The sequence below is a fragment of the Phacochoerus africanus genome, chromosome 2 (assembly GCF_016906955.1).
Source record: "Phacochoerus africanus isolate WHEZ1 chromosome 2, ROS_Pafr_v1, whole genome shotgun sequence".
Taxonomy (NCBI): Eukaryota; Metazoa; Chordata; class Mammalia; order Artiodactyla; family Suidae; genus Phacochoerus; species Phacochoerus africanus.
The window spans coordinates 22,367,570-22,380,939 of NC_062545.1; the positions used below are offsets into that span (position 1 = coordinate 22,367,570).

Here is a 13,370-nt window from a genome sequence, read left to right on the forward strand (position 1 = left end):
CATTTAACTTGAAAAGCAGTTTTAGCTTACTCTGCACTAGTATGTGAACTGACTTTATTTTATCATCAAGACTGGGAAGAAACAATGTATATGATGTTTGGAGAGAAAAATGTAGTGAGGGTTTTGTGTTGTTTTATTTTGTTCTTTCCTGATAGTCTAATTTTAATTATAATTTTCTTAGTTGAGATCGATATAAGGAAATTTTTTCTGGCATTTTATTTTCATGCGAAATTCTATGTAGTAAATGCTAATATGTTTTGTTATAGAATGGGAAAACATTCCACTAGAAAAGCAAGATCACAATTGTAAAAAAATGGCAAAGAATTTATGACAAAATATTAAAATTAGCTTGGTATAGTCAAAATATGTCATAAATATTTTGAACAAATATGCAAACTACACAGCTATCTGCAATCAAATTCCCATTGTAACAAACATGGAAAAAAATGTAGTTCAGTTCTCCATTAGGTTTTAAATGTCAAATTAGATTTTAGTGTATGTCAAATTCGAGGGTGATTACCACAATCTATTTTTCTCCAAGCGTTCTCTGAATTGCTTGGCAGGCTTTTGTAGAATCTGTGAGATCTTCCTCAAATTGGCGACTTGCTCCTTTTAGGGAGAACTAAGGTTGTTATGGGAATTTTACTAATAAAAGAAGCATTTATAATGAATTTGGCTCTCAGGAAAGTGCTTTTTTTAAATCATCCTGTGGAAATAAGTCTGTATTCAGCTGGACTCTGGCGCTGGTCATGGTTTTTCGGTAGATTCTTTTTTCCTTCATCCGGTACTCATATGTGGTAGTGACTTATGGATCCATCAGTGTTAAAGCTGTTTAAATATTTCTTAAAATATTTTGTAGTTGATCTATGGCATTTTGAAAGCAAATATATGGAAATGGCCCCTAAAATTCTGTCCAGTAGCTGTGATCAGAAGACACACATTTTGTTTACAAGTGTAATATTACCAAATCCTCAAAAAAAAAAAAAGACCCAATAACCATTTTAATTTTTAAAAAGTTTGATTATTAAAACATTGGAAGTAGAGAAGTAGTATTTGTTGCCCATCATTTTATACCATTGTTATTTAGGATGTTATTATTTAATGCTCACTTGACTTTTGCCACCACTCAAGTAATGATTAATTTCCTGAGGTAAAGGTTTTTTTTTTCTTTTTTTTTTTTTTCTAAGATAGTGTTTTTCTAAGCAAAAGATCCCAGATTGACAACCCAGGATACTGTAGGCCTTTATTCATCTGCAGAGCTAGGCTGCCTTCCTGCCAATCCCACCCAGCTGTTATCCTGAAGAGACCTCTGTGGAGGTCTATACGGGAGGCTGTTTCTGTGCCTTTCCTTTCAGGGCCTGTCTGAGGAAATTATTTAACTGGGTGCCAAATTTATTTGAGTGGGACTGAAGCGTGGCCAAAGGAGTGGGCACACTTTTCGAAAAATGGCACCTCTTCCGTATAATATCATTTTCTTTTCTTTTGCTCAGTCCCCTTGGTTCCATTACCACTGAAATGGCCACGCAGAGCATAGTATCTTTTTTTCAATATTACCCGCCTCTGAAAAGTGCACTGAGCTTGCCAGACAATGCCTGCCTTTACCAACTAGAGACACTCCTATGGGCTGGAGCACCAGCCACAGGAAACCCAAAGTCACATCCTCCTGAAAAATATCCTACTTCTTTCCTAGCCCTCAAAGGCTTTGGGGAAAATTTTAAATGTGAATATGAAACTGTGTTTGGAATACCGCTCCTTTGTTGGCAGCGGGTGCCAAAAATGACTTTGCGTGGGTTTGATTGCCATAAAAAGAAATCTCAGAGAATGAAATGATAACTGGCTGTTTTCTTTTCATATGAGGATTGCTCCAGTATTGCATTTTTTAACATATCAATTGATTGGGAAAACTGGAGAGTTACTTTTTTAACACATGGTTAGAGAATCTGAAACATGAAATGAATCTACACAATCATAGCGAAGTCATATGGCTATAATTAACCACATTACTGTTGATCTTTATAGCTCCAGGTAAATCTTTGTTGAGAGATTATACTAAAATTGCAGCTATGTACAATGATACATTTGCTCGCTTATAATAATATTCTGCAGTCCAAACAAAGCATTTCCCTAACTTAGCATTTTCATACATTTTTAAATAATAAAACTCAGGAATTTATACCATTGTTGGTAGCTGTTAGATGGCTAAGTAAAGATAACATGTAACAAAAAAAAAAAAATGTCACTTTCAAACTTGGGCCTAAACTTTGAAAGACCTATGAATTTTTAGGTGAATTTATTTTCCTAAATGTAAATTGAGGAGACTTAGAGTGCTCCCCAATCCTGCTTTGTTTTCAAGAGACAGACAGGCCATGCCCAGGAATAGATCTGTGCTGCAAACAGTTTGCACTGCAGAATTTTTTCAGTTTTCAAGATAAAGCAGCTGAAGACAAGAGATTAATTAAAAGAGCCCAGGTTCTACATGGTTCATGAACGTGATCAATAAATTCCTGAAGAAGCCCTCACTCTTGTTTTCTCCCATTTGCCTTTCTCTGTCTGCCTAGAAACTCCAAGCAGGAAAGAGATTTTATGCATAGCAGTTTGTTGAAGGCTCTCCAAGGATGATGCTGGAGCGAATATTGTGCCCTCAGATATGTTTGAAATCTCATGTAAAAGGTGCATGTGAAATAGGAGTGATTTCCAATTCCCTAGTAATATTCTTGATGAAGCCTTTCACTGAGGTGAAAACATAGACATTGTAGGGGCATCCAGGCCCCTGGATGTAGGGGCATCCAGGTCCTGCTGGAATCTCCCCTCAGACAGAGGGATGGAAGCTCTTCCTGGTCAGGAATAGGGAGCATGGCACAGGATTTATTGAATTTCATGATAAAATGGTAAGACATCTTAGGTAGGATTGTTTTAGACATTTAAAAGGAGGCGGTTTTGCTGACCAAAGCTCTTTGCATAATTAAGTCAATATGTGTTTTATTGGTGTCAACTTAAAAAAATGCTCAACCTGAAAGTTGAGAGTTAAGTTTTATTTGGGGCAAAATTAGGACTTAAGCCCGGAAAGACAGCATCTCAGGTAGCCCTGAGAAACCACTCCAAGGAGGTGAGGGAGGAACTAGGATATATAGGAGTTTTTGCATCAGAGGGCAGGAAGCAGGAGCAAAAGAGGCCTGGGCTCACTGAAATCACTTCTTTGATATGCACCTCCACTATCAGGGCCAATATCCTGAGTTTTCACAGCCTGCAGGACTCACTGCTCTCACCCTTGGAGGTGACTACATTCCCAGTCCTATTTTTCATAAAATATATGTACATATTTAACTTGAAGTCTGTGTTTTAAGCAAAATTATATACTCTATGTAAACCAAAAAATGGGAAGTGACCAGGTGCCTAATTTTCATTTGTGAGATTCTTACCTTCCTTAAAAGTAATACTTTTCAAAGGACGATGTAAAACAATTGTTTGTCATGAGAATTCATCATGTTTTCATGAGGAACTGTCTTCATAATACTCAGATTTTGAACATTATTTAAATTATGGATTTGTTTGATTTCTAGAAAATGGCATGTTGGGGCCATTTTCCGAACCAGAACCATGCAAAACTCATATTCTACCAAGACTGAAAAATTCACACATTGTCAATATTGAAGTTGAGTGAAAATATTTAGGAGAAAGCATTATTGAAGATTATTTTACGTCACATGTCACTTGACGTATTATTTTACAATACGGTAAAACTTAATAGTGGAGCTGGGGGTGGCGGCTAGATGGAAAGGTGAGATCCCTTAGTCGGAAAGGTCAGCCATCTCTGGATTTGATTCTGGTTCTGACCCTGAGTATCATCCTCGACTATAGCAATGTTTAATAACAGCTGTTGCATAGGATTATCATGAAGCTTGTAGAACTATGCCCATATAGCTGTATCAGAGCATACACTAAATACACAGTAAACAACAGCCACTATCCTTGTTATTACTAGCAAGAGAATTGCATACTTAGATCAATACCATGATAAAAAAAAAAAAGCAACCTAGAAAGAGATTATTCACTTCAAGCTCTGACTCCTAATTAAATATAAAGACTTGCAAAAGTTTCCGTCTTGCATGGGCAATACACTACATGTGCCGTTTAGAAGGTGTTGTTCACCTCTAAAGGTCTGACATAGATTGTGTCTACATGAACCCTAAAGATTGAGCTAATTAAACACAAAATTCAGCCAATTTGGGCTTGACATTGTTTATTTTTCCTGTTAGTATGGTTGCTAGAACTGACTAGAGTAAATTTGCATTGAGGTCTAATGAAGCCCTCGCTTCCCTTTCAGTTTTTGCCTCTTCACCCATAGAGGGATGCATAGGAAGATCACTGTGGGAGCAAAATTTAATTCAATAGTAAAACTTTTTTTTTTTTTTTTTTGGTCTTTTTAGGGCTGCACCAGCGACCTATGGAGGTTCCCAGGCTAGGGATCCAATCGGAGCTGCAGCTGCTGGTCTACACCACAGCCACTGCAATGCCAGATCTGAGCTGTGTCTTCAGCCTACACCACAGGTCATGGCAATGCCAGATCCTTAACCCAGGAATTGAAACTGTGTCCTCATGGATGCTAGTCAGATTTGTTTCCACTGAGCCGCAATGGAAACTCCCATCAAACTTTTTTAACAAACCAAAGTTAATGTGCTTGTTGTCTAGTTATTCTGACCACTGCTTTACATATATCTAGTGTGCATTATGTTAGATTGCTAATTATTAACTATTAGCAAAAGGGCCTTCCATTTGATTATAGATATCTTGCTACAAATACTTGGGGGCTACTGATTTCTCATCTGAAATATTTATTGTTCCTGTGGGAATTTCCATGTTTCCCTGCTTTTTGAGTGCAACTACTATCGTCATTATGGTAGCATTCTATATTAGGGAGCACATTGGTCACAGAAGTAAAACCAATACTGGAATTTTAGTTTGGGAAATTACAGTACATTTGCATGGAGGCAATATTTTAGTTAAAACATGGCAGTTCCTGTCATGTCGCAGCAGAAACAAATCCAACTAGGAACCATGAGGGTTTGGGGTTTGATCCCTGGCCTCGCTCAGTGGGTTGAGGATCCGGTGTTGCTGAGCTGTGGTGTAGGTCGCAGGTGCGGCTTGGATCAGGCGTTGCCGTGGCTCTGGCATAGGCCAGCAGCAACAGCTTCGATTCGACCTCTAGCCTGGGAACCTCCACATGCTGCAGGTGCAGCCCTAAAAAGACCAAAAAAAAAAAAAAATTGAACATGCTTGTGTTAAGAAAAATAAACAAAAATAAAGATTACATAAGATTGAGTAGAAATCCCTTCCTGTGTCCTTTCCTCTATTCCCTGGCTCCATCTCTGTGATTTAACTAATGGAAAAGCTCTTTGGCATCCTTGCAGAAATTTTTGGTTTATTGCTTGTTTCTCTTGGGATTATAAATACATTCTAGGGTGCATTAAGTGTTTTTTGTTTTTTTTAACATTCAATATGACTATCTTCTTGAATGAGTTTTTATATTAATACTGTACTTAATTTTTTTAAATGGCTGAGTTTTATGACTGAGCCATAATTTACCAAGGTAATCCTTGTACTCATATCTTACACCTGTAAGGATACATTTCCAGCAATGGAACTTCCGGGCCAAAGGGCATGAACTTTCTTACCTAGCTAGATAAGCACTGTTACATTGCCAATCAAGGAAACACCTCAGCTTTCACCATAATTGATACAATTGAGCATTAAAGTTCTCAGAATCCTCTGAGTCCTACAATGTCCATTCCCTTATGGAAACTGAGTGTTCACCTAAAATCTGATAGTTTCTAAATTGTGGAGTTTTCCTGAGCCATTCAGAGTCATCTGAAGGACTCCTTTGCTTTGCTGTCAGGCAAATCTCCTAAAAAGAGCATTCTTTTAAATGTTCAAATCTATAGATTAAATTAAAAGACCACCACTCCCAAATTTTTGGTATTTGAGGAACTAGAACCAGGCTTATTGGGTCAAAAAAACTAAGATGTTTTAATATATTAATCTTATATATCTCAGAAAATATTTCTCTGACATTTTTATATTTTTTTCTCATTGACTATTTTTTGAGCATAGTGTCAATTAATACAAGGTTTCCTGCTTTAGTGTAGTGTTTTCTAAAGCAATTACTTGCTAGAAATTGAGAATTCACTTAAAATCCAATTGTTTTTAAAACTTGCTGGGTTTTTAGGGCCCATAACATGGTGAGCCCTATATATAAAATGAACTTTAAATTGGTGTTTTTATACAACAGTGTCATAGCTTAATAGAACAGCCTTTCCTAACTGCATTTATTTTCTATCCAGGAAGCAGTGAGACAATCATGCCCATGAGAACTCTAAACCACTCAGGTAATCATTGCATTTTTTAACTGTCCCCAAAATACATTTTGTTGTCCATATAATGGTTTTATAACCATTTTATTTATATGCACTTTTCTGCCTTTTCCAAAGTTCTGTGACAATCATTGATTCTTCCAGCCTTCGTTAGCTCTAATCACTGCTAATTACTGCTTTTAGTCTATAAAATATACTTGTATGTTATATTAACACTATGTATAATATGTATAACATTTTATATTAGCATATTATATATATTTATAAATTACATTTAATATATATTTTATATTAATCTATAAAATACATCTATATAGAGAAATATGTAGTACACTTAGCATGTAAGTCATAAAACTTGGTTAGAAACAGCTCTGAATTGACTTTAGTGAAACCTTTAAAAATCTTACAATTTCATAAATAGTATGTATCAAAAGCTTATAGTATGCATCGCAAGCTTTCCTTTATATACTTTTCTGCTCAAAATTAAGGTATATTTAAAAGGATGACCAAAATTCAAGCATTGAAGAGATTTATGCTTGTGATTTAATGCTAAGTTTGAAATTAATAACCTTTAATTGTAGACTTAATGTAATAGTTATAAAAAGGATGTCTTAGAGTTGAAAAACATTTTCAATTTATGCAATTTCAGGCAGGTTCTTTAGGATTGGTTTTGGTTTCTCACTTTGTTATGACAATCTCTTTGTGTTTCATTTTCTTTCAGACCATTTTATTTTAGTGAAACTGGCAATTGAACTTTGCTCTAGTTGATGGGCAAAATTTCTCCTAGAATATTCATCATCCCAACTTCATCCTAGTTGAAAATATTCAAATGCCATAAGAATTCTTTATAGATTTGCACTTAGCTTTTGGATGGACATTTCTACAATGAAGAGAACTGTGTTATAGCCCCGGTCCAAGGACATTACCATCTAATGCCCATAGACTGCGGGGTGGGAGTGAAGGTTCCAAAGAGAAGGCGTACTCAGCAAGTTTTGCAGACACCCTGGAACATGGAAACAAGCAGGCTTTGAGAAAGCACCGCTTTGAAGACACTCCATGCGTCTGCACAGCTTTCAAGCGAACTAGCCCTTAAGACCTTGTGTAACAAAATGGACACTGGGGACACAGCTCTAGGACAAAAAGCTACCTCAAGGTCTGGAGAAACTGATAAAGCATCCAGTAGATGGAGACAGGAACAATCAGCTGTTATTAAGATGAGCACTTTTGGCAGTCAAGAAGGACAGCGGCAACCGCAAATAGATCCTGAGCAAATAGGAAACACGGTGTCAGCACAACTCTTTGGTTCTGGGAAACTGGCCTCACCTAGCGAAGTGGCACAGCAAGTCACAGAGAAGCAATACCCACCACACCGTCCGAGTCCTTATTCATGCCAACATTCACTCTCCTTCCCTCAGCACTCATTGCCACAGGGGGTCATGCACAGCAACAAGCCACATCAGAGCCTCGAGGGCCCTCCGTGGCTTTTCCCTGGCCCTTTGCCACCTGTTGCCTCCGAGGACTTATTTTCCTTTCCTATACACGGCCACAGTGGTGGTTATCCCAGAAAAAAGATTTCAAGTCTGAACCCTGCTTATAGCCAATACTCCCAGAAAAGTATTGAACAGTCTGAAGATGCTCACAAAAAAGAGCACAAACCCAAGAAGCCCGGCAAGTACATTTGCCATTACTGCAACAGGGCATGTGCCAAACCCAGCGTACTGAAAAAACACATCAGGTCCCATACTGGTGAGCGGCCATATCCATGTATACCTTGTGGTTTCTCTTTCAAGACAAAGAGCAATTTGTACAAGCACAGGAAGTCACATGCCCATGCCATTAAGGCAGGATTAGTCCCTTTCACAGAGTCAGCTGTATCTAAATTGGACCTGGAGGCCGGGTTTATTGACGTAGAAGCAGAAATACATTCAGATGGTGAACAGAGTACAGACACAGATGAGGAAAGTTCTTTGTTTGTTGAGGCCCCTGACAAAATGAGTCCTGGGCCACCTATCCCTTTGGACATTGCCAGCAGAGGTGGCTATCATGGGTCACTGGAGGAATCACTGGGAGGGCCGATGAAGGTGCCGATTTTGATTATCCCCAAAAGCGGGATTCCTTTACCTAATGAGAGCTCTCCGTATATTGGTTCTGATATGCTATCAAACCCGTCTTTAAATACTAAGCCTGATGACTCTCACACAGTTAAACAGAAACTTGCACTAAGACTGTCAGAGAAAAAAGGACAAGATTCTGAGCCATCTCTGAACCTTCTGAGCCCGCACAGTAAAGGAAGCACTGACTCTGGTTACTTTTCCCGCTCAGAAAGTGCAGAGCAGCAGATTAGCCCTCCAAACACAAATGCAAAGTCTTATGAAGAAATCATCTTTGGAAAATACTGTCGGCTCAGTCCGAGAAATACACTCAGTGTTACAACCACGAGTCAGGAGCGTGCCACGATGGGTAGGAAGGGCACCATGGAATCATTACCTCATGTAAACACCAGGCTAGATGTCAAGATTTTTGAAGATCCAGTTTCACAGCTGATCCCAGGCAAGGGAGAAGTCGACCCCAGTCAGACAAGCATGCTGAAATCCGCTAAATTCAACAGTGAGTCACGACAATCCCAGACTATTCCATCATCTATCAGGAATGAAGGAAAACTTTATCCAGCCAATTTCCAAGGTAGCAGCCCAATCCTCCTAGAAGCTCCTGTTGACTCTTCACCCCTGATTAGAAGCAACTCAATGCCAACTTCTTCAGCAACTAATTTAAGTCTTCCTCCTTCTCTGAGAGGAAGTCACTCATTTGATGAAAGGATGACTGGTTCCGATGATGTGTTCTACCCAGGGACTGTAGGAATAGCCCCTCAGCGCATGTTAAGGAGACAAGCAGCTTTCGAGCTGCCCTCAGTACAGGAGGGGCACGTGGAGGCAGAACACCACGGCAGGATGTCCAAGGGTATCACAGGTTCATCCCTGAAGGAAAAGAAATTGATTCCTGGGGACAGGGTTGGGTACGATTACGACGTCTGTCGGAAGCCCTATAAGAAGTGGGAGGACTCTGAGACGCCAAAGCAAAGCTATAGGGATATTTCTTGCATCAGCCCCTTAAAACATGGTGGAGAGTATTTCATGGATCCCTCGGTGCCACTTCAGGGAGTGCCAACCATGTTTGGGACTACGTGTGAAAATCGAAAACGCCGGAAAGAGAAGAGTGTAGGGGATGAGGAGGACACCCCCATGATTTGCAGCAGCGTCGTCAGCACGCCCGTGGGCATCACAACCTCAGATTACGATCCCAAACTGCAGCTGCAGGAAGGAGCGAGGAGTGGGTTCATGCTGGCTGGACAGGAGAACCCTTCTCATGGTCACTCTGAGCGCTTCGATCCGTGTCGACCCCCGCTGCAATCCGGAAGTCCGTCTCTTGGGTCAGAGGAGTCCCCCGCAGGCGCTGATTCAGACAAGCTGTCAGACGTAGGGGGCAGAAAACCTCCCGGAAATGTGATTTCTGTGATTCAGCACACGAACTCGCTGAGCCGACCCAACTCATTTGAGAGGTCCGAGTCTGCGGAGCTGGCGGCCAGCGCCCAGGAGAAAGCCTCGTCACCTTCTGAGACGTGCGACAGTGAGATTTCGGAAGCCCCCGTGAGCCCCGAGTGGGCGCCGCCGGGGGAGAGCGCGGAAGCGGGGGCGAAACCATCCCCTTCGCAGCCCGGCCAGCAGCAGCCCTACCACGCGCAGCCCCGGTTGGTGCGCCAGCACAACATCCAGGTCCCCGAGATTCGCGTGACCGAGGAGCCCGACAAGCCAGAGAAGGAGAAAGAAGGCCAGAGTAAAGAGCCAGACAAGCCCATGGAGGAATTTCAGTGGCCCCAGAGAAGCGAGACGCTCTCCCAACTTCCAGCAGAGAAGCTGCCGCCCAAAAAGAAGCGTTTGCGGCTCGCGGATATGGAGCACTCCTCCGGGGAATCCAGCTTCGAGTCCACGGGCACAGGCCTCTCCCGCAGCCCTAGCCAGGAAAGTAACTTATCCCACAGCTCCAGTTTCTCCATGTCTTTCGATAGAGAAGAAACCATGAAGCTTGGGGCACCTCCCAAGCAGGATGAGTTTGGGAAGCACTCGGAGTTTTTGACCGTTCCGGCTGGTTCCTACTCGCTGTCTGTCCCTGGCCACCACCACCAAAAGGAGATGCGACGCTGCTCGTCCGAGCAGATGCCTTGTCCTCACCCAGCCGAAGTCCCAGAAATTCGGAGCAAATCTTTTGATTATGGGAATTTGTCCCATGCTCCAGTGGCAGGGGCCTCGGCCTCCACGTTGTCCCCCTCCCGGGAGAGGAAGAAGTGCTTTCTGGTGCGGCAGGCTTCTTTCAGCGGCTCCCCGGAGATCGCCCAGGGAGAGGTCGGTGCGGAGCTGGTGAAGCAGGAACAGCTGGAGCATCTGCACGCCAGCCTCAGGTCCACATGGCACCACGCCCCGTGCTCTGTGCTCCCTCCTCTTCAGGCAGAGGATCCAGGGAAGCAGGTTGTGGGTCCTTGTGCCCAGCTGAGCTCAGGACCACTCCACCTGGCCCAGCAGCAGATCATGCACCTGGACAGTCAGGAATCTCTGAGAAATCCTTTGATACAACCTACATCCTACATTACAAGCAAGCACTTGTCTGAACAGCCACACTTATTTCCACATCAAGAGTCTATTCCGTTTTCTCCGATCCAGAACGCCTTGTTTCAGTTTCAATACCCTACCGTCTGTATGGTTCATTTACCAGCTCAGCAGCCCCCCTGGTGGCAGGCACACTTCCCCCATCCCCTTGCTCAGCACCCTCCGAAGAGCTATGGCAAGCCTTCCTTCCAGGCAGAAATGCACCCCAGCTATCCCCTGGAGCCTGTGGCAGAGCACACTGGAAAGAAATCCGCTGATTACACGCACACGAAAGAGCAAACCTACCCGGGTTATTCAGGAACATCAGGGCTACACTCAAAGAACCTTCTTCCAAAGTTTCCGTTGGACCAGAGCACCAAGTCAGCAGATACTCCCTCCGAGTCGGTCCTTCAGGAAGATTTCGCCTCGGCAAACGCTGGGCCTTTACAGTCCTTACCAGGAACAGTGGTTCCGGTTAGGATCCAGACCCACGTACCGTCCTATGGGAGTGTCATGTACACAAGCATTTCTCAGATACTTGGGCAGAACAGCCCGGCCATCGTCATATGCAAAGTCGACGAGAATGTGACCCAAAGAACACTGGTAACCAACGCAGCCATGCAGGGGATCGGGTTTAACATTGCCCAGGTGTTGGGCCAGCACACGGGCTTGGAAAAATACCCTATCTGGAAAGTACCTCAGACCTTACCCCTGGGCTTAGAATCCTCCATCCCCTTATGTTTACCTTCCACCTCTGACAGCGTGGCCACCCTGGGAGGCAGCAAGCGGATGCTCTCGCCAGCCAGCAGCTTAGAGCTCTTCATGGAAACAAAGCAGCAGAAAAGGGTCAAAGAAGAAAAGATGTACGGACAGATCGTGGAGGAGCTCAGTGCTGTGGAGCTGACCAACTCAGACATCAAAAAGGATCTCTCCCGCCCACAGAAACCCCAGCTGGTTCGACAGGGCTGTGCTTCTGAGCCCAAGGATGGCTTGCCATCAAGATCATCTTCCTTCTCCTCGCTCTCGCCCTCCTCATCTCAAGACCATCCATCGGCCAGCGCATCCTTGAGGGAGCCTTTCCCACCGAGCTCCAAGGCCCCGCCTCTGGGGCAGAAGTCCATCCGGCCTTCAGAAAGCAAAGAGTCCTCAGATGAATTAGACATTGATGAGACGGCATCTGATATGAGCATGAGCCCACAGAGCTCCTCCTTGCCACCTGGGGACAGTCAGCTCGAAGAGCAAGGCAAGGGCCAGAAGCTGCCTGCTAGCATGCTGGTCCACAGGGCCTCTGGCCCAAGTGGGAAAGTAGCAAATTCAACTCTTCTTTTCACAGATGTGGCAGATTTCCAGCAGATTCTTCAGTTCCCCAGTCTGCGGACAACAACGACTGTGAGTTGGTGCTTCTTGAATTATACAAAACCCAATTACGTGCAACAGGCCACCTTCAAGTCCTCGGTTTATGCTTCATGGTGCATTAGTTCCTGTAACCCAAACCCATCAGGATTGAACACCAAGACCACGCTGGCTCTTCTGAGGTCCAAGCAAAAAATCACCGCAGAAATTTATACTCTGGCTGCTATGCATAGGCCTGGAACCGGCAAGCTTACGTCATCAAGTGCTTGGAAGCAGTTTGCTCAGGTAACAAACATTGTTTCAGAAAGCATTCTGGGTTGTGGATTTGATTGCTGAGCAGACTACCTAGTGAAGGACATATGGGCTGAAAAACACATGTAACATGAGGGTCCGAGTTGGGGGAGGCCTCTGCAGACAGGCCTTACCTACTGACTGTGAACTTACTTAAGAGGCTCTCAGGAAAGTCCCAAGCATGAAGTATGTCTGCCAGGTGCTATGAAATCCTACCGCAGGGACTTAGTCCTTTGAGTTCCTCTCCCTTCTGATCGGTGTTAGTGACCTGGTATGGCAGCTTTCCTTTGATGCGAGGAATTCAGGAAACTGTGAGATGAGGATGCAGAACAGGGCGTGGATACTGGAAAGGAAAGATCAGGAAAGAGACGGCAGGGTGTCAGAACTGAACTTTGCCGGCTTTGGAGGTGAGGGGTGTTCCCATTGACTATGCTTTTTCCTTAAAATTTATTTCCAGTATATTTCTCTCAAAACGCACTTTTCCAAGGGATTAGCCCATTTGTTCCTACCTGAATTTACTGCCTTACAAGTAACATTATAAGACTATTAATAAAGGTCTCTTTGGAATTTATGCTAAATGAATAAAGGTACGTGGAGGATAGATGAATATAAAATATACAAAATATATTTACTTATTTCAGGTAAAAGTATTAATAAGGGCCACTTTGAAATTTACACTATGTTAATAAAGAGGGAAATGGAGGCTTTATGAGAAGATAAA

General features: G+C 42.8%; 1 protein-coding gene across 8 annotated transcripts in view; it reads left to right on the forward strand.

The window, feature by feature from the left end:
- The window catches only part of HIVEP2 (HIVEP zinc finger 2), a 196,715-nt gene that overhangs the window by 164,784 nt on the left and 18,561 nt on the right, over positions 1 to 13,370 (forward strand). For 7 of the 8 annotated variants that reach the window (XM_047770061.1, XM_047770063.1, XM_047770065.1 and 4 more), the window contains 2 exons: positions 6,339 to 6,383; positions 7,090 to 12,643. In XM_047770061.1, coding sequence (XP_047626017.1) covers positions 7,478 to 12,643 — 5,166 coding nt within the window. In that variant the 5' untranslated portion in view covers positions 6,339 to 6,383; positions 7,090 to 7,477. Of the gene's footprint in view, positions 1 to 2,558; positions 2,889 to 6,338; positions 6,384 to 7,089; positions 12,644 to 13,370 lie in introns of all 8 variants that reach the window. The other variant, XM_047770066.1, reaches the window with a different exon arrangement.